The following is a 22,074-nucleotide window of genomic DNA, read 5'->3' as shown; positions in this document are numbered from 1 at the left end:
GTTTCTGCGCTGATGGATAAGGTAAATGAATTTCTTTCTTTTTCCCTGGTAGAGAGTCAGAGAGTCATCTTTTAATATGACGATGTCAGCAACAGAGGGTTAACAACTTTTCAGCTTCTTCAGAATCAGGCGGAGAAGGAGATGATGCATTCTATGAGTCAGATAGTAACTATAATTCTGCCCAAGCTAAACGTAATCAGGCTCAGATTCCTTTTTTAAGGAACCGCGGCCGTCCACGAGTGAGGTTCCAACCACAAAACAGAGGGGGGTACAAACCCCAACACCATTATCAACAAGATCCCCAAAACCAATATCAACAGGAGGAACCCCAATTTATCAGGGAGACGAGAAACAGACAATATTGGAAAGCAGGAATGTAATTCCCATATTCAATCTGTCTAACTCTAGTCTGAAGGACTCCAGTGTTAGCCTTCTTTCAAAAGGACTTTCGTTCGTACCCCACTGTGGCACAAATGTCTTTGAATTATATAGTGATATAATATCTTTCTTTCGCAAAATTCGGCTCAAAAAATATTTTCAAAATGTACCAACCAATTCGCTGCCCTTAGAACCTGTCACCCTCAGATTACCTTCTACTTTCAGTCCTTCTCTTGATCAGGTCGGACCTGAGGTAGCTGCTTTTGAGCTAGTTGTTTTAAAAAAATTGGAAAAAAACTATCCGTTTTATTCCAAAACCTATATACAACATTGACAAATATGAATATGATGCTCTACATGAACTTGCCTCTGATACGTCCATCACAATTAAAAGCTGTGATAAAGGAGGCGGCATAGCAGTTATTGACTCTTCAGCTTATGAGTTGAATATGTTAAAAATGCTAGAAGACCAAACCTTTTACCGGCCTGAAAGACTTAGGGCCCGATGTAGGTAAATTCCATTTACCGATTTTGAAATACCGAATCCTACCGATTCGGTATTTCAAAATCGGTAAATGGTATGTAGGTCCCAACATCTGGATTCGTTACCGAATCCTTAGCAATTCTTTAATTACCGATTCGGTAAATACCGAATCGGTAATGCCCATTCATTCCTATGGGCTTTGAAGCCCATAGGAATGATTAGGCATTACCGATTCGGTATTTACCGAATCGGTAATTAAAGAATTCACAAGGGTGCAGGGGGTGTCACTTTGACACCCTCTGGCACCCCCAAAACAGGCACAGGTGCCATGTGGCAGGCATACCTGCCCTAAGGGCAGGTCTGCCTGTCACATGACATAGGTGTGCATGCACACATGTGCATGCACACCGGAATCGGTATTTTACCATGGATTTGTATTCCATGGTAAAATACCGATTCTGTAAGCCATGTGCAGAAGGTACATTGCCTACCTACATAGCATTTTCGGTAATTTTACCGAATCGGTAAATATTACCGAATCGGTAATTATTTTACCGATTCGGTACATATTACCGAATCGGTAAATTTACCGATTCGGTAATGATACCGATTCGGTAAAATTACCGAAAATGTGCCCCTACATCTCGGTAGCATGAAAAATGTGGCTGGTTAACTAACCGTTAACACAGGCTCAGTAGCGCACAACTAAATGAAATCTATTGATCAACGCTGTTTAAACCTTTTCTTTTAAAGAAACATATTCTTTAATCATATGTTTTACTCATCAGTTGAACTCATTTCAGCACAACATTTTGTTTTTATACATGAACATTTTTTTGAAAAAATCAAAATCATACAACTTTATACATTAACAATACATTGAATTTTGTTGTATGCATCATAATTCGCCCGCCCAATGCATTTCGGGACAAATGTAGAGTCCCTTCGTCAGGGGCAATGCTGCAAAATAACATAAACAGGCACATCAGTCTGTGTTGTACATATTTCACTTCAGTTTAAATCATACCTCCACCAATAGAAAAAGAAAAAACACCCAAAGTGTAGTAATCAACAAGCATCTAAACACTAAAAGAAACATAACCAGCTACTCACATAGATACACTATATTGAATGCACTTATGGCGAGTTTCGGTCTGCTTCGGTCCAAATAACTATAAAGGAGCAAGAATAACAAAATCAGCCTGCCTCCTCTGTGTTACAAACGAGAAAAAATCTACCAACCAAGCAGTCACTCAAGCGTACCTGTCTCTTCTTACGAAATCCCGAGTTATGAAAACCTTTAGCCTCTTAATATGTTTCTCAGGGATTCGATGTTCCTCTGTAAAAAATTATAGAGGGTCTCAATACAAGTTCCGGTTCCAGAAATTATTAAACAAAGGATTCTGCAGCCTAGTATAAATCGATAAATCCTTACCGCGTCCACCAGCCACTTCAACTCGTCAAACAATCTTCGCGTACTCCTTACGACCTTCAAAGTCTCCCGCGCTTGCGTTCAACACAATCCAAACGGGGTTAAACTATAGTAACCTTCCTCCCCATTGGTTACGACAACACTCTGTTTAACCAATCAGATTCAAGATATTATGGCAATTTCACTTCCGTCATCCGTAACTACGGTAACCGGGCTCTACTGTGGAATATCACCTATTCTGTTTACCAGCTCAAAACCGGACGGGACAACTCGAAATGTCACCGTTTCCTCGAGTCTACCCAGTTAGTGTACGACGCGAAAACCCTCACTACACGGATCCCCATATATATCAGTTTTATTTAACGAAGCCACGAGTATGGGTTTCAATATTGGGATATTAGAAATCGCAGTAAAACTTTATTGAAAGCGGTAAGCACAGCAAGTGTTGCGCGACTAGCAAATTTCTACTCCAACAATACGTGAAACAAAATACAGTGAACAATGACTGAAAATAAGGAAAAATAGATGAAAGAAATCAGATATACATGAAGAGTATGCATTGAAACCAGTGATCACTTAAAAACATGCAAAACATAATGTCAAATTGAACAACATGTAATAAAGCTAAACATATCAAAATAAATGTTACAAAGTGAATATGTTATACTAGAACACATCTTTACAAAAAGCTACTTAGCTCTATCCGGTCATTTAAGCCCCCAGGGGTCAGTGTCCCCAACATTTTTATCCAAAAGGATTCTCTTTGTAACAATTTCCTGTTCTTATCACAACCCTCTGTGATTGTTACTGTCTCTAAAATGGTGAATCTCAGTTGGGCAATAGTGTGGTGTTTCTCTAGCCAGTGTGTTGCTAAGGATGATGTCGTGGATTTATTTCGTATTCTGCTTTTGTGCTCTGAGATACGAATTTTCAATTTCCGCTCGGTTTTACCCACATATAAAAGGCCGCAGGGGCATTTAATAGTGTATATAACCTGAGTGGTGTTACAGTCTCCTACAAATTTTAATTTGATGTTTCTTCCAGATTGTGGATGCGTGATCACATTACCCACCATCACATTATTGCAATGCACACAATTTGTGCATTTCCTCATTCCTTTGTACTCCTTGTTTTTTGTGGACTCAGAATCCTTTAGCAATTCTTTAAGGTTTTTGGACCTTGTGTAAGCAAACAAGGGTTTATCCCTAAAACTGTCGTGAAAGTCATTTTCTTGCTGAAGGAGTTCCCATCTTTTTTGTATGATGTTTTTCAATTTCTGAGAATTGATGGAGTATTTTGAAACAAACACATTCCGTTTTTGTGCTTCTTTTTGTTTTTGTACCAATAGGTCAGTGCGATTTTTCTCAATTGCTTTGTTTTGTGCTATATCCAGTATATCCAACGGGTAGCCTCTTTTAATGTAATTTTCCTTGTATTCATTGATGTACTTCAGGCATTCATCTTGTCCTGTGACTATTCTCCGGATCCTCAAAAATTGGGAATATGGTAAATTCTTCAAAAGATTAGGGGGATGAAAGCTGTGATAGAGCAACATACTGTTCTTGTCAGTTGGTTTACGATATAAGGAAGTGTTAATCTTATTTCCTTCGAGTTCTACCATCACATCCAAGTATGCTATCTTTGATCTGCTGACAGTGTGTGTTACCTGAATACGTGGATTCCTTGAGTTTAATAGTGTGATGTTATGATGTAGCTGTGCTTCTGTTCCAGACCATATCAGAAATATGTCGTCTATGAAACGACAAAAAAATTTTAGATGTTCCGTCCATTCTTTGTGTGCAAAAACATGTTCCTGTTCGAATTTCGCCATGTAAGTATTGGCAAATACAGGAGCCCCGGTAAAGCCCATTGATGTCCCATTGAGCTGCATGTAAAATCTTTCTGCCCATAGAAAATAGCTGTTCTTTAAACAAAAATTTGTTAGTTGCAATAAGAACACAGGGTTGATGTCAATTTCCGGGTGTTGCAACAACATCCATTCTTCAGCTTCCAGTCCGTCTGTGTGTCCAATTGATGTGTACAACGACACAACATCAATGGTGCATAGAATATATTCTTTGCCTGTTTGTAGATTGACAGATGTTAGTTTTACCAGGAAATCGGTTGTATCCTGTATATATGTGTGCCATTTTTGGATGAAAGGTTGCAAAAAATAATCAATGATTTGCCCAGCTGGTTCAAAAATTGAGTTGCAGCCTGCCACTATTGGTCGAAAAGGTGGATCTTCTAGTGACTTGTGTACTTTAGGCAACATGTAGATCTTAGGTTTGCTAGGATTTTGTGGCATGAGAAATTTAGCCATATTCGGTGTGATCCAATCTTCGTCAATGGCTTTGTCTATCAAAGATTGTAGTATCTTTTGAATTTCAGATGTTGGGTCTTGTTGCAACAGTAAGTATGTATTGGTGTCATTGACATGTTCTTCCACTTTTCGTAGATAAAACTCAGTATCCATGAGTACCAATGCACCCCCTTTGTCCGCTTTTTGGAATGTCAAGTCTGTCTTTTTTGACAATTGAACAAGTATGCTTCTTTCCAATCTGGTCAGATTATTCAATGTTTTCCTATTTTGTCTGTAGTTCAATTTCTTCATATCCTTTGTGACTAGTATCTCGAAAAGATCAAGTGTCTTGTGTGAGGTAGGTGCCTCAAACGTGCTCTTTGGTCGAAAGACTTCAATTTTCTTTTCCTCTTGATTTTCATCTGTAGGAACCACGTTGTCAAAAAAATTCCTCAACTTCAATCTTCTCATAAATTTATAGAGAGCTACTTCATCCTCAAACTTGGAGCCCATGTAGGTGGGAACAAATGTTATACCTTTGTTCAAAACTCTCTCTTCATGTTTAGTCAAGGAATATGATGAAATATTTATTACGAGGGTTTCCCCTGACTCCGCAATCCTTTTTTCAGTTGTTTCTCTTTTTCCTTTTCTTTGTCCTCTCCTTGTCTTTTTGTTTGTTCTTGTTCTGGTGGACGGTCTATTTCCACAACCTCGGCTAAAAAAGACACCTGTGGACTTGAAGTGCTTGCTTTATCAGTTTGAATTGTATTTGATGACTGTGTTGTTTTTAGAGGAGCACGGGATGAATCTATGTCGCGATCTGTGGCTAAACTTTCTTCAGATGAAGTTGTAGTTGGCCGTCGATTAAAACGTCTCTGGGCATACACCTCTGCCCAGGTGTATGCCTCATTCAACTTATAATCGATCGTATCCCTCTTGAATTTTCTTAACTTAGTTTCCTGCAACTCCTTTCCATATTCATCCAATTTAATGTTTAAATCACTCAAAAATCTCCCAAGTTCATCTTCTGTCATTCGTTCAGAGAGATCTGATTTGATGGAAAAAATTTCAGTCTTCAATTCATCAATGGTTTTTGCCAATTCTTCAATGATGAGAAGAATCAAATCCAGTGAGCACTTATTCAAGATTTCGTACCACTTCTGCATGAATTGGGAATTGTTCTTCAAGCGATATAGCATAGGTTTGATTGATAACCTGAGTCCCCTCGGGATTCGTTTGACCTTATGGTATTGCACCAACGTGGATGCATGCAATCTCTGGTTTAGTTCACGTCTAGATGCAAATTCTAGTTGTTTCAATTGATGACTGATAGATGTGCTGTGTGCCTGTAGATTAGTGACTTCACCAATTAGACCATATACTTCAGTTGCTTGTTCTGCTGTATATCCTCTTGTTGTTGCTCTATTGTCCGTTAAGGACGCTATTGTATCAAAAGACATTTTAAACTGGTTATGATGACTGTGGGTGCTCTGGAGCTAAAAGTGGGTAACGTTTAAGACATGAACAATTGTGCGCCGAGCACTCCTATTGTGGTTCCAAATTTACCAAATTTAAACTAGATATTATGATCTGTGTGCAGCGACTGAATGAGTGTACCCTAACACTCTACAAACTAGCATGAAAAATGTGGCTGGTTAACTAACCGTTAACACAGGCTCAGTAGCGCACAACTAAATGAAATCTATTGATCAACGCTGTTTAAACCTTTTCTTTTAAAGAAACATATTCTTTAATCATATGTTTTACTCATCAGTTGAACTCATTTCAGCACAACATTTTGTTTTTATACATGAACATTTTTTTGAAAAAATCAAAATCATACAACTTTATACATTAACAATACATTGAATTTTGTTGTATGCATCATAATTCGCCCGCCCAATGCATTTCGGGACAAATGTAGAGTCCCTTCGTCAGGGGCAATGCTGCAAAATAACATAAACAGGCACATCAGTCTGTGTTGTACATATTTCACTTCAGTTTAAATCATACCTCCACCAATAGAAAAAGAAAAAACACCCAAAGTGTAGTGATCAACAAGCATCTAAACACTAAAAGAAACATAACCAGCTACTCACATAGATACACATAGATACACTATATTGATGGTAGCCCTTTACCGATCGGAAACGGCCGAAAATCTGTATTTTCGGCCCTTTCGGATCGGTAAAGGGCTACCTACATCGGGCCCATAATCCTATAAATAAAATAACTAAAGACATCTATTCAATCACTTCTTTGGTGTTAGAAAATGGAGATATTAGCAAAAAAGAGTTCGACTTCTTGAATACTAATGCAGGCAAAACTGCCTGTATTTACGGCCTCCCAAAAATCCATAAAGATGAGAAAAACCCTCCCTATAGGCCGATTGTGTCTACGATAGGCACACCCACTGAGGCCCTCTCTAAATATGTCTACTCCTTTATTTGTCCCTTCATACCTAATGTTCCAACCTACATAAAGGATACAAGTGCCATGATCAATAAAGTAGAGAATATTAGTTTTGACCCCTCAAGAGACATTCTTGTAACCTTAGATGTTGAGTCTCTTTATAGTAATATTCCCTTAAATGAAGCAATACAAGCAGTGGAATGGTTCATTGATCTCTATTGTGTACCATGTCCCAAGATCTTCCTGCTACAATGTCTCCAAATGGTGCTTACGGAAAATATTTTTGAATTTGGACAAAAACTCTTTCGACAAATCAAGGGAGTTAGCATGGGGGCCTCAGTGGCACCTTCGGTGGCAAATATCTACATGGCCGCCTTTGAAGCCCGTCACATTCACAATGAAATAGCACCTTTCTATGAGTCTGTCTCCCATTGGTCTAGATATATTGACGATATCTTTTTCGTCTGGACCGATGGGAGACAGACCCTGGATGAATTTTTGGCGTGGCTCAATGTATGTGATTTGAACCTTAAATTCACTTCACATACAAGTTCTAATAAATTGGAATTCCTAGACATATGGATTTTCCATGAGGATGGCAAACTCAAAGTAGATCTTTTTGTGAAACCAACAGCGAGAAATACCCTTCTCCAATTTCGAAGTTTTCACCCTAGAAATCAGAGACAGAGTATACCATTTTCCCAATTCTTACGAGTGAGGAGAAATTGTACAAATCTTCGAGACTTTGACATACAGGCAGTAGAGATGAAAAGGAAATTTTTTGAAAGGGGCTACCCACATAGATTAGTGAGGGAATCGTATAAAAGAGCACGCTATTACGATAGAGATGTTCTTTAAAGAAACAAACCAAAGAAAGAGACCAACAAACTAGTCTGCATTACTCGACACTCAACAGTAGATGCGAAAATAAAACAAGTCATCAACTCGTCCTGGCACATTCTAAATGGCAATGGTGCAGATAAATTAGAGAGACCTCTTTTTGCACATAGGCACAACAAGAATATTAAAGACTACATCGTGCGTTCTAGAATGAAAAACCCAGCAGACCCTAAAACATTTGTGCAGAAATTCCTAACTGGTGACCATCCTCTTAAAGGCACTTTCCCTTGCTCTAGCTGTAAATCCTGTGCCAATATCCACGAAGGAGCGTCATTCACCCACAATGGTCACACAGCTAATGCTAAAAGCATGTTTAATTGCAAGACCTCAAATGTTATATATTTTTTAGAATGCCCATGCCCTTTGGGGTATGTAGGTGAGACATCTCGCACAATTCAGACTAGATTGACTGAACATCGTTCAGCTATCAGAACCAAAAAGGTAACTGCACCACTTGTGAAGCATTTCCTCGACCGAGGACATGGCCCAAATGATTTCACATGGCGCATACTAGAAAAAATCAACGTGCCCGATGAGAAAGGAGGCGAAGCTATCCGAAAGAAACGTGAAGTCTTTTGGATTTTTTCTTTAAACACTTTCCGTGAGGGATTAAACAGTGAAATCCCATGGGAAAATGCAATTGTTTAAAGAGATGTGTGTGTATAAGATTCTGAATATTTTTTAAGTCAATCATAAATAATTTCTTTTCCTTCCAAAACCAGAGAATCTGTATAAGCACTTTTACCTATACAGATAAAAAATGATATACATATAATTTCCATATGACATCCATACACAGATGGATACAGCCTCCACATTGAAAATAAACAAATTTATACTAGAGGTCAACCAGGTAATTTCCCTTATAACCATACAGAGAAGAACTTTTGTTCTTTGTTTAAGGACCGAATAGAAAAGAAACTTATAATATTATCTTGCCTTTTTACAGAAACAGTGTAAAAATACTACCTGTTATAATTAGACACCTTGCTTTATGGTCACCTACCAAAAATAAAGTTCACCTTTTCCATGCAAACATTGCCGTTTGTTTATAAAGGAAGAAATCTCTTTTCTTAAATGAGCCCACATCATAGACTTCTATGCACTAGAGTCTTTCTGCGCGTTCATCCACCAATGCACCCGTCATGAAAAGGCTAATTGGCATCATCTGCCTACATAAAAAGACATGTACTCTGCTTTATGATAAACCTCCTAATATAATGTTCATTTTTTCCATTCAAACATCGCCGTTTGTTTATAAAGGAATAAATCTTTTTTCTTAAATGAGCCCACTTCATAGACATCTATGTATTAGAGTCTTTCTTCGCGTTCATCCACCAATTCACCCGTCATGAAAAAGCTAATTGGCTTCACCTGCCAAAATAAAAAGACGCGCAAATTCTTCCGTGTCCCATTTCATCACGGAAATACGTTCGGATTAGATGACCGCCTCCACGCGCAACATCCTAAATACTAACGGTACGTAAACGCGATAGACCATTAGCAAAACGCTGCACGTTTCGAAAGATTATTCCAGTTCTATCTTTAAAACACCGCTTTTTAATTCTGTTGGTTTTCAGGCACCACCCATGTGCTTACAACCTCGGCACTCGTCAATATTGGTAAAACGCCTCGCTGTAAACCAAGAACAGTTCAGTTTTAAGGTATGCCGACAAGTATATCACTCGCGCAGAGAGTAAATGTGGTCCAGTCCCATGTCTCTTTGTCTTAAGGAACAATTTAACATAGCCTTCGTTTCTTTCCGGTTTAGTACCATGTTGTGATAATATCTATCCGCTAAACCCAGCATAGACCACAAATTCTGAAGATTTCATCAGCAACCGTCTTAAGAATCTATCAATCATTTAAATAACTAGGTAAGATTCGGCCTGAGTCTCTATGCATGATCTCTAATTCAGCCTACATAGAAAATACTTAGTTGTGTTTTCTATATATATTTTTTCAGCGTAGGCGATGCCAAAAAACTAGAGGTCCGATTCAAGTTTACTGCATCTCGTGGAGGCGACGCAACTCTTTGTTTAATATCAGGTAAATCGGTTGCCTTAGATCTGACATTCTATGCACGAATCGAGTATCAGACAGTATTGTAGTTACCATAAGAGCCTTCCTCAAATAATTTCTTTATATTACATCCTCCACAGGCTAATCTATTTATCCTTCGTTGTGTCAAAGAGTGAAATATACACAAACATCAGTTCTATATAAGAAATAAATACTGGTTATATTAGGTATGTTATCCTTTTACGTATTTTTGACTTTTAAGATAATCATGCCAAAGTACAGTGTTTCATGTGTCTTTCTTTATAAAAATATTGCAGAATTTCATCGCTTTTGGCACGTGAATCCTCTATTTTCCTAAAGATATGAATAGAACCCTTAACTACAGATAAACATCGTTACGACCAGTTGGTTTTAGCTGTAGGTAAGCACAATAAGCTATTAATGAATTTAATATTAGATATTAGATATAAGGCCTTTATATGAACGACAAACTAAGTAGAACTAAAAGGGTCTTTCTAACAAATAAGGTTTCACCACGTATAAATGAATGATATTATGCATTGAAATAATAATGCACCTTTGCATTAAATATTTTGCCTAAAGTATCAAATCACTTTATTACAACTTTTATCATACTATACTTTCCTCACACTTTATCTATCCTTCTATACTTAAACCCTGGCCTTATTGTTTTTAAGAATAGCCGAAGTAAAAAACATGGTATCTATCCAATGTATTTTCATGTTTATCTCTAGTTAGTATTAGACAATCAGCATTGTATCATCATGTTATGTTTCTATAACACACAAAAAACTTTTTATATATTCATTCTCTGCTTTAGGTATCAGATAATAATTATTAATATTGTATGTTTTGCATTCATCAAGTTCCTTATCACTAGATAGTGCTGTTCGAATTTATTTATATGAATTCTCTGAGCTGCAGTAGAGGCTGTCAATGTATTTCGCTCTTATCAATAGAGCATTAAATTGCCTAAAATAACAGGACTTAGCTTTTTTGCACAGTTTCCCTCTTTTTATTTAAAAGTATGCATGTTAAACCAAATAATTGTATGCATATATTCATGTTTTTTAACAAATTAGGAATATGTCAAACTTTATACTAAACTATGTTTTTATTTCTAGAAAGTTGTACTTTGTCTTGAGAAAGGTGCTGGCCGCCGAAACGCGTCGACACACAACTTGACACAGAACTTATTCCTCATTGTGAAAGGAATTATTAATGTTATTTTATTGTGATATTTTCTGAAGAATGTAATTTTAATTTTGTCTTCTGATACATGTAATTTTATTTGTTCTATATAATAATAAACTGTTTAGTGAAAACAAGTAATTATTTGGAAACTGTCCATTTTTAGTCTTTGTCCTGTAACCATTGTGTAGGCAATCTATTACCTCCGCCTAGGTTGTTTCTTTCACTGCACTTGTATATATTGTACATATTCTTGCATGTTTTTAAACTGACTGTATAGATAGTAAAGTTCCTTTGATGTCATACCTCTCATAGAGTAATGCAAACTGAGTATAAGAATTAATACATTTTCTTGGAAATACAAAACCCTTTGCCACGCAGTATGCTTTGGCTGCGTGGACTCTGATTCATATTGAAATTATCCTGATCAGCCACGTTGTTCTGTGCTCTGCCCTGGTGCCACCGTGCGCCGCCCTGGATCCTCCTCCGGCCCCGTCAGCGGTGCAGCATAAATGAGCAGCTGGGCGGAGAGGTTCAGCCGCCGCCTCCCCTACTTCCGTACCAGCCCCGCTGTCCCCTCCCAGCCCGGGGCAGGCTCCCCACTGACGGAGAGCGAGGGGGCGCCAGCAGCTCCCTGTCAGCCCCGCTCCCTGCCGACTTTACCTCCTCCGCTCTACCGTGCGTGGCGTTTATGTTCTCACAAACTTAAAACCCCAGGTTTGAGGTGATTCAGAAGAGCTCCTGACACGCTGAAAGGTGTCGGGAGAAGTGGGGTTTGGACGGCGCGCAGAGGAGGAACACACCGAGAAGGACCTGTGGTAAAAGCCTGGTCTTTCATTAGAGGGTCTCTATTGTGTGTGTGCTAATTACAAAACCCTGTCACAAGGGTGAAGCGTGCCCACCGCTGAAGAGGGACAGGGCAGGGCAGGGCGCCTCGTGCTTCAGCCCGATTCTCGGCACTTGGACAAGCGCCACTGCCCACTACGCTGCTCCGGCCGGACTCATGCCAACCTCGCAGCAAGGGAGCTGCCCTCCCTCCGTGCCGCTGGACGAGCTGCCTGTCAGGTGCCCGGTCACAATGAATCACCTCCCTCATACGTCAGTTAGACCTGTGTTTTTGTAAAGCTTTGCACCCAGTTTTATGTGCTAGAATTGTCTATGTTAAGATCAAGCGCTCGCCATGTCTGTAAGCCCCGTCCTTTTGCGATTGAGGGGCGTGTTTTTCTTTCTCCCTTCTTATCCATTGGCTGGAATGTAAACAACGGGTGTGTTTTTGACTTGTTGTTTACCATTCCAGCCAATGGAGAAGAGGGTAGAACAAACCTAAAAAACACGCCCCCAATCCGAAAAGGACGGGGCGTAGATGGAGAGAATGACGACACTGAGACCTCTTCACCAATGGCTGGCCGCCGTTTACGAGGCCAGCCAATGGAGAAGAGGGGCGGGGTTTACTCTCACTACTCATAAATCTTGCCAGAGAGACTGCGCATGTTCACAGCCTACGCTAGCTGAGACCAAATGAAGGTTTGGAGGTCGTTCGGATCATTGGTTCCTGGATAGATGCAAGATGTGGAGAAGTGTGGCTCAATGGTTAGAGCGGCAGACCCTGATGCAGAGGTCTAGTCCGGGGCCAGGGTTCAATTCCCTGCCTCGGCGGGTCTTGGGCTCAAAAAACTCCACGGACCTGATAATTCTCGCCTCGGTGCCTATTCCAATCATGGAGTCCCACTCTGCAACTCTGGGCAATAGCTTGCTTAATCTCCACAACGGCCCCCACAACGCTAAGGATGCCTGGCCTTCACCCTGGGGGTGCCCAGGAGTGGACGCCTCACAGGGAAAGCCAGGGCGGGTTCCACAGCGGTATTCGTACAAGCGCCTTGAGACCCTTGCGGGTGGGAGGTGCGCTATACAAGTATTCAATTTACAATTTTTATTTACAATTTACAATTTAAAGTAATTTTGAAAGAGTTGTCTTCTGCATGAAAACAGGGAAGGCACAAGGCATTCTACATTCGCCTGAAGGAAGCGATATGAGTATTTAATCTTCATACCATATTTTTCACTCTGGGACTTTATATTATGAAAACTACCATTAGAACACAAGTTCAGCTCCAAAATGAAAAGTTTTAAAGCAAACTCGGATGTGATCAATATGAAACACAGTCTGATCTTGTCAAATAGCCAAATAAGTGCAATTCAACCACCAACTTTTATATATTACTTATGTTTTCTGCTAAGGTATCTTACAGGGGTGCTGGCATACAGGGGTGAATAATGCCCTATACTAAAAAGATAACATACATGTGACTTAAATGCTTGCTGCTGAGAGCAGTGTATGATTTGCAGGACAATGGTTTGAACCCCTGTAGGGTTGATAAGTCTTTCAATGTTCCTAGGTTGATAAAATGAGAACTACTTTTGAATGGGTGACAGTAACTGTAATTGTATCCAAAGTGTCCTATCTGAATCATAATTACAAATTGGCATTATTGTTTACATCTAAAAGCAGCTAGATTTTTGTTCTTTTAAATTAAGTCTGCTAATTTGTTTTCTTGACAATCCTGCCAGGGATTCTTAATGTAAGTTTAAATTGACCCATTAGTAGAACTCTCGGAATTATGCATTTTACCTCTATACATATGGATACAAAACCACACCCACATCATCATTGAGCAAGCATTTTGAAAGCCATAGCTTTTCTGTCTATATGCTAGCTTTATCTTGTGAAAAAGTGTGCTGCGTTTTTTGGTTAAAGAAAAATGATTTTGCTCAGATTTAAGTTTTTGACCATTCCAGGTTATAATGTTTGTTGTGCCAAAATGTTTTGTTTTGTGTTTCCTAATATGTCTGCTTTGATTGTGAATTTGTATCCTAGGCAGCACAGTGTTTTTTGCTTTTAAGAGTTGCCCCGAAAAAAACGTTCACCAGCGACGCAGCCTTTGTTGACCTGGGAGGACAGAGCATGTGAAGCTACTGTTACAGTTAGCAACCAGTAGCCTTACCCTGTAAAATCGGGGAAAGATTACTGTAGTACACAGCACCAAACCCCTCAGGACTTTGCTCCTCCTCGGTGTGGCTACTGTGACCCAGCCTGCATGGTTTATGTGCTGTTGAACAGGGCACCATCCCCATGAATCAGCATATGAATTATTCTGCTGCCATGCCAGGAAATTCCCTAATGGGTAGTGCACTGAGCTATATAGTGGTTCAATTTTAAAGGCATGATGCAGCTGTTGTCTCTCAAGGACGAGACCTGACAGCAGATGTTGATTTCTTGAATTTGACTAAACGCCACACAGTTCCATGCCACACAATTCAACTCCACACGTTTACAATCCACACCACATTATTTTGACACCAAACCACATAATTCAACTCTCCAGCACAATTGCACAACACACCACACACATTCAATCCACACCACATAATTTCCTATCACACCACATAATTAAATTCCACAACATACCACTCCACAAATAGCAACCCACAAAATTACACTGCATGACACACAATCCCACTCCACATAACCCCAGTACACTGCATACCACATAATTGCTATTCACATATTTCCGCTGCACTCCATGCAACATAATTCCACTACGCATTAATCCACTCAACACCACACAATACCATGCCACACAATTCCACAATACACAATACAATCCAACCCACATATTTCCACCACACAGCCCCTCTGCTCTATAACATATAGCTAAACGTCATTCACAATGCCAATAGCTCTCGGATTGCCAAAACCTATTGCCAATGCTTGTTTCATCCTACATAAAGCCCTGGTTATATAGTTATATATCGGTACGGCTTATGCTACCATCCAGCTATGATTCGGGTTCACTGTTTTACAAGTCATTTAATACCATGTATACAGTGCTATAACTGTTGGACCTTTACCGATACCAAAAGTCACAGAAAGAACAGCTCTGGTTTGCTGATTTGGCCCTACTCATAGCGAAGCACTCAATCACTATGAGGTGGAAGTCGGCCCTTCCCCCAACACTACACTCACGGCACGTGGAGGCAGACCGATGGTGCAGAAAGTGCAGCCATCAAGAGAGAAGAATATAGGGGCCTAAGAAAAACACAGTAGTCCATGGAATGGGACCTAATGCTTGAAGCACTTAAGGCAATTGAACCCCCTATTCAACAACGCAAATAAAACACGAGTACCCCTCCCCCTGACATACAGCCATGCCCGGCCGCCCACCACGGTCGGTCATACGACCTGGCGGTAATGAAAATGCCTTGCTGAATGATTGAATCCTCCAGAGAGGGGAATTTTGAAGTCCAGCTGAGCTCGGAATATGCTCAAAGATAATGCGGTGAGCCAGATGAAAGGGATGGGGGGGTTACTAAGAAATATTCTTTCGAAATATAAGGTTTACATACTGCCATTAAATGACAATTAACTTTTGTTAAATCCTCACTTACCTGTAGATGCTATAATACTGTTGCCTTGCATAGGTTACAGCCTATTTCTTGACTGAATCTAATCTGAGTTTAGAGATTTTCTTTTCTGCTTATTCAATATTTGTTGCTTGGCCTATGCACCCCTAATTTTCACGCCCACACTAGATGTGGCACCCTTAGAAATCAATAAAGTATGTGTTTAAAAAAACTGTGCTATAAAAGATGGTTGGAAAAAAATGCATTTAAGCCACGCTCTTAAGTACATATGCCACACCCCTTTCAAAGACCCCCGCCTTTTTCATCCCACTTGAAGTCCTGCATAAGACCTGGTCATTTCTGACTCATTGCATCATGGTTTTTAGTTGGGTACTGCACATGATTGTTGGAAAATCAAATCACAAGCTCAGAGTCACCCAATCTTACAGACCAAGATGCACCTATGTACAGTTTTAACACACAAAGCTTGTTCGCATGGTACTTTTTAGGTCTCACCTATGCAGCGCACATGCGCTGACTGCATAGGAAAGAGACCTTTAGTAATTGGCACAGCTTTCCTGTCAAAAACATCTGGGGATTCACTTCCGGGAGTGAGTGGCTAGCGCCATGTGTTATCAATTATCGCGGCGCCAGCTGCTCGCTCCGACAATTGAATCGCGCAGGCCCCCTCCTCTCTCCCCTCCCCCTGCTGCCACGTGTTGTTTACTTAGCGTTTCTAAAGCCCTAAGAAGCACAGAACATTCTTTGTTAACACGAGCTGCGTGCATTGTGCGAGTGCTCCAGTCTACACGCTCTGAGAAGGCAGGGCTCCCATTATTTAGGAGTGACATCTAGGCGCTCATTACGAGTGGCCTGGGAAATTGGATTCGCACAGGGATCGCATTTAAAAATATTGTGATGTTGTTTAACCCTCCCCGTAATCGCAGCCTCAGTATACTTTAGCAAGTCTCAAACCTGCTAGAATACGCTGATAAAAACCGAGACATGCGGATTGTGGTGCGATAAAAACACTGTAATCCAGATGTTATTCCCCACCCTGGTGTCAAATTGGCAATACATTCGGCACCCGTAGATTTCATATTTCATGGGGTGCAGTGATTACTCCACCACACCCCAGGCCACCAGTTATCAGGGCCTCAGAGTTCAAATCTTTGGTGGTGTGACATCACCTCAAAGGGGACCAGCTCCCTCTATTACACTAGGGCTCTTTCCACAGTCCCTGTTGGTCAGGACTCGCTCCTCACACTAGGCCTCGGGGTCATTAGCACCCATGTTTATTATGGTCCAGTTTTTATTTTCAAAATGTTCTCCGTCCTTTTGGCGTTAATGGCCTGGTTTTTTTTACATTTTTATAACAGCACTTTGTACTGCAGTTGTACTGTCTCCAAGCACTGTAACAGCAAGTTTCCTGGTCTTACTGCCAGCGAAGCCGACTTTCCATGAGTAGTGCCCCAGCTCAGCTGCCTCTGGCGTCAGAAGGCCTTGATCCATTAGGCAGGGTGACAGCGGCCTACGTCACTTCCTGTTTAGCTTGGTGTAAAGCTTCTTGCATGCCTGTGCCTGGGGCAGGCGGGCAACTAGAGACAAATTTCGGGGGGGGGGCTGAAAAATATTTCGGGGGCTAATTCTTCTAACTATAGACAAAGTGGCTGTAAGAAGGATGTACACAACCTGTTAAGTACTCGGTGCGGCTGCAATTAGTTGCTCGCCAGCCCGCGAAGCTGTCTCCGCCTGGGCAGACACACACGACGGGGGCCTGAAGCCCCGTGAGCCCAATGGGTGTGGTGCGCCTTGCCTGGGGTGGCAAGGAACTCAAAGCAGGACCCATGCGTAGGGAGAAATCTCCCTGCACCACGGGCCAGTCTGTATTTGTTTTACTGAACCTGTATCTGCTTTTGAAGTTTAAGTAAAACTAAAGGGTATTTACTCTGAGCGAAACCAAACAAGCATGGCATGTTCTTGGCACACTGCTCTGCCTTACTTACTTTACACCCCCAGCACCCGCCCTGAAATGCAGCAAATACATTCCATGCCAGGCAGGCAGGGGCCTCAAAATATGGCATATAATTCAGACATTTTGGCAATACAGAGCAAGAAGGGCAGGGCACGCTTTCCTTTTGCTGGCAGAGTTGTGCCAAGGTTTTAACTTTGAAGTTTCATAAAGCTTGTGCGTGCATAAAACTCACCTCCGTTTCTTTAGTAAAATGGTGACTTTCTTGCATAACACATTGAAAAATATGGGTTATTTATAATTTGTTCATTAAAGTTGTAAAGGCGCTACCTCATCACAAATGTAAAGGGGTGTAGTAGGCTTGTGAAATGCAAAAATATAAGCAAACAGAATATATATACATTTCAAACTAAACAAGACTTAATTGAAAGATACAATTCAACAGAATTCAGAGTGATATCATATTAACAAGCATTGGCATAGCCAATAGGTCTCGCTTCAGGACCATATAAATATTTAGTTATGCAGCACAATATCCTTAGTGCAACAACATTAACTGTTCCATGGCTAAACACTTCTAAGGTCCCAAAGGCGCGACCGATTGGCTATGCCAATGCTTGTTTCATAAACCATGTATTTTGTACAACTTTCTCAGCACTGTATGCAAGCCTTAGACTGCACCATAGTAACCAGAAGGCTAAGAAATCAGCATCCCCAGTACATTGATGTCTTACATCCAGACTCGTGGTCAGTAAAATCGGTTTCACCGGTATGGCCGTCGTGATCCAGTACAACAGTGACAAGGGCCCGGCGCCGTTGAAAAGAAGCTGCTCGCTCGATCTCTTTATATATAGCTGGAAAATATTTCATCACATCCTCCAAATCTTTTTTCTCCAGAATGTAAAGGTCACAATTCGTTGCAGCTCTAAAATACAAGAGACACAAATCATTACAGATAACAAAATTAAAAATACAAAATATTATATTTAGGATGGTTCAAGCTACACTCGGTTTTGATCCTAACTTCACAATATCCTACTTTCTGGAGCAGATCTTCCCATTTGCTGCAATATGTAACAATGATGATACACATTTACATTTTTAAAGCAGCTATTTAGCCTGCCAATGGGTAAATAGTGAGTTTTCTCTGCTATTTACTGGGCCACTGGCTGAATAGTAAAACGTATTTACAATTAGGTCAGTGGCCTTCAAATTAGCAGAGAAACTGCAATATTTACCTGGCCACTGGCTAAATAGGACAGATTATGCACTGATTGGCAGGCGGCTGTGCAAATAGCAAACTTCACTATTTACCCGACTGCGGGCTAAATAGTAGAGATTCAGCCCTGATTTCCAGACTGCCAATCAAATAACAAGGGCATTTCACTATTTACTTGCCAGCAGGGTAAAACGCAGTAAATAAGAAGTATATGGCCGACAGCCAGGCGATTGCAACCAAACTACTATTTACCAGGTCTGTGGCTAAGTAACAGACATTATGTAATGATTAGCCAGCTGTCAAGCACGTGGCAAAGAAACGTCACTCATTACCTAGCTGTTGGTGAAACAGCAGACATGATGTACAAATTGCATTTTCCAGCAGCCATGAAAATAACAAACAAAATAAATTATTTAACTGGCTGCTAGTTAAATACCAAAATAATGTACTATATGGCCAGTGGGCAGGCAAATATCAAACACATTTCCCTTAATACTTGGCCGCTGACTAAACATCAGAATGGTGCACTGTTTCAATGGTGGCCTTGCAAATAGGAAAGAAACTTCATTATTGACCTGGTACCTGGCTAAATAACAGACAGTATGCAGACATTGTCCATGATAGCAGAGAAACTTCACTAATTACTAGGCTGCTCTCTAAACATCTCATCCTTTGTGTTATTATGCCTTATAAGGCTGGGTCTGGTGGCTTAGTGGACTATAGAGACCTGTGTTTGACAAATGGTCATGCTGATGTGAAGCATTACATGCACAAGGTGCTATACTATGTGAAAATAAGTCTGGCACTAGAATGTGGTGCACATTGATCACAGCTTGAAGTATGTAAATATACACGCACATGTGGGAGGTGTATCCGTCACGCTTAATAAGTCACACACTATGGCACTAATTTTAATTGCATATAATTCCTTATTTTACAGGTATTGTTTGAATTGACAAGTATAAAACTGCCTTTGCATACCTTGACTTAGAGTTCATGCCACATGAAAATTTCCACAAACAGAATATGCATCACCGGCGGAGTACTAGGAAAACAAACCTACTCTGACGAAATCCCTGTACCTATTAGGCCAGTAGAGTAGGGCTGAAACATGTTGGCGATTTAAAGGGCCACAGGACCATAAAACCCCTATCTCCTTTAGTTATTTTGAATCTATCCCATCCGCCCCACTAATAAAGGGACACCTTCTGGGTGGATGAGGAATTATAATTTTATTGTTACATCCCCCTAGATAATAACATATAAAGAGCTCACTGAAACATGGTAGAGCCCACCCTGTATTTTAGTGGTCAGATGAAGATGCACGCCGCTAATATAGTGGTGAAGGTTATTTATAAAAAAATGATTTTTCTCCCTTTTTCTCACCTCCTTTTAAAGTGGTGTATGTCACTGCCATACTAGTAGACTATCTGCAGGAAAATGATTTACAAAACACACAAGATGATGGACGGAATGTTGCACAATGGCAAAACATTCACCCCAGTCACAGATCTGGGTTTAATCCATCGTTATTTTGCTCACCAAGCCACCCCAGTTTAGACATGGCCATATACAAATCAGTATTGACCCTGTGCCTCATGGGAACAGTCAAACCCGAACTGCCAAGCCATGTCTTCCCTGGACCGAAAACAAGCATCCTAGGACCGGTTTCTGGCTATCAGTCGTCTTCAGCCAGGATAGCTTGACTCCAGTGGCGTAGTGAGCACGGGACCCACGTCTGGGCATACCCTTCCCACATTGGGTGAACAACAAAACACACAAGATGATGGACGGAATGTTGCACAATGGCAAAACATTCACCCCACATTGTTGGGCCCCTGGACTCCAAGACTGCCTTAGGCGACAGGTTTATCCTTGTGTTGGTGGACCATGCCACTGGGTACCCAGCGGCAAAGCCGATGAGGACTGTGACTGGGCCTGCAGTGGCTATGGCCTTGATAGAGATGTTTGCCTAGGTGGTGTTCTCCAAAGAAGTAGTGTCTGACATGGATACAAACATCATGTTAGCCTTCATGAAATCAATGTGAGATGAGTGTGAGATGACTTTTAAGTTGTCCACACACTGTCACCTAAAGACATATTGCCTTGATGAGAGGTTAAACAAAACCCATAAGGGGATGAATATGGGCCTACCAGAGCTCATGTGGCAGAAGTGGGACATCCTCTTGCCTTGCCTTTTTTGCCTACACGGAGGTGCCACAAAAGAGTTGGTTTCAGCCCCCTTGAGCTCCTGTATGGCCACCCAGCTGCTTTAACCCTGGCGGGAATGATGTCTCAGTCCCTCTGGGAGCGGCTTCGTGGCTACTGCATAGCAAATATTAAAGTGAAGGGCTATCCACCTTGACAAAGTAATTTTCTGCACTGCCCTAAGGTTCTTTGCCCCAAGGAATCACACAAAAAGCTTATTGTCCACCTGATGGTCTTTCGTGAAATTGATGTAGAAAGTTAAGCCTTTTCTGGGGTCCAGCTAATGTAGTCTCTCCATTAGGGAGTGAGGCACAGCAAAAAATGTTGGGAGAGTAATAGATTGGCACGCAAACAAAGGAGGAGTACCCCCTGGGTAGGTAGCAGAGAAATTCTGTACCTAGAGCTTAAGGCTCATTCAAAGCATAATGTGCCCAACCTTAGCAGGACAGCGCTTATCCTTTTTGAAGACCCCTCACTCACCAACCTGGTTGGTGACATGCTTCATCACTGGGGTCCCACCCCGAGGGCCGAGTGCCAACGGGGTGTGCTTCGACACCTGGTTTACAGTGGAGCGGGTTTTTTTTCTTTTATTTATATGTGTAATAACTTTAAAAGAGGGGAAGTGATTTAAAAAGGGTTCAAGTGCTACTCATTCCTGAGTGTTTGAACCCCCATAAAAATAGTGTGACACCTATGCCTAATTAAGAAGACTTCGGTGTCTTAAAGACGTGTAGTGTTTTAAAAATAGCGAAAGTGTGCTATGTGATTTATTACAAAAGAAAAATAGGTCTACATGTTTCAACCATCACATGATTATGGGTTTTCGTCAGGACCAGAAATAGTGACCTAGGAGGTACATACTCGCTAAGGTACGGCCTACCCTCGATCACAAAGAAAAACAAGTCCACAAAATTGTGGGCCTTAACAAAAGTTTGATGGTCTTCTCCCCGGTCTGGAAGAAAAAACAAAAAACCTGTGAAGAAAAATAGGGGAAAGGGGTTGGGATCACATACACAAGTGGACAGACATTGATGTACACTTAACATATAGACAAGTGTCAGCAAACGATCTGGGCCCCACCTTTTTCTGCCGCAATGCCGCCTCTGGAGGTTGGAGTGCCGCAGGGCTCTAT

General features: G+C 40.9%; 1 protein-coding gene across 1 annotated transcript in view; it reads right to left on the bottom strand.

Annotated features, from left to right (window-relative positions):
• Positions 1–22,074, bottom strand: part of LOC147703391 (uncharacterized) — a 9,287,842-nt gene that overhangs the window by 525,341 nt on the left and 8,740,427 nt on the right. The window contains exon 39 of the mRNA XM_086931832.1: positions 18,250–18,440. Within this exon, the coding sequence (XP_086787958.1) occupies positions 18,250–18,440 (191 nt within the window). The remainder of the gene's footprint in view (positions 1–18,249; positions 18,441–22,074) is intronic.

The sequence above is a fragment of the Lissotriton vulgaris genome, chromosome 7 (assembly GCF_964263255.1).
Source record: "Lissotriton vulgaris chromosome 7, aLisVul1.2, whole genome shotgun sequence".
Lineage (NCBI taxonomy): Eukaryota > Metazoa > Chordata > Amphibia > Caudata > Salamandridae > Lissotriton > Lissotriton vulgaris.
Note: the sequence above shows the minus strand (reverse complement) of the source record. Positions and strands in the feature narration are given on the sequence as shown.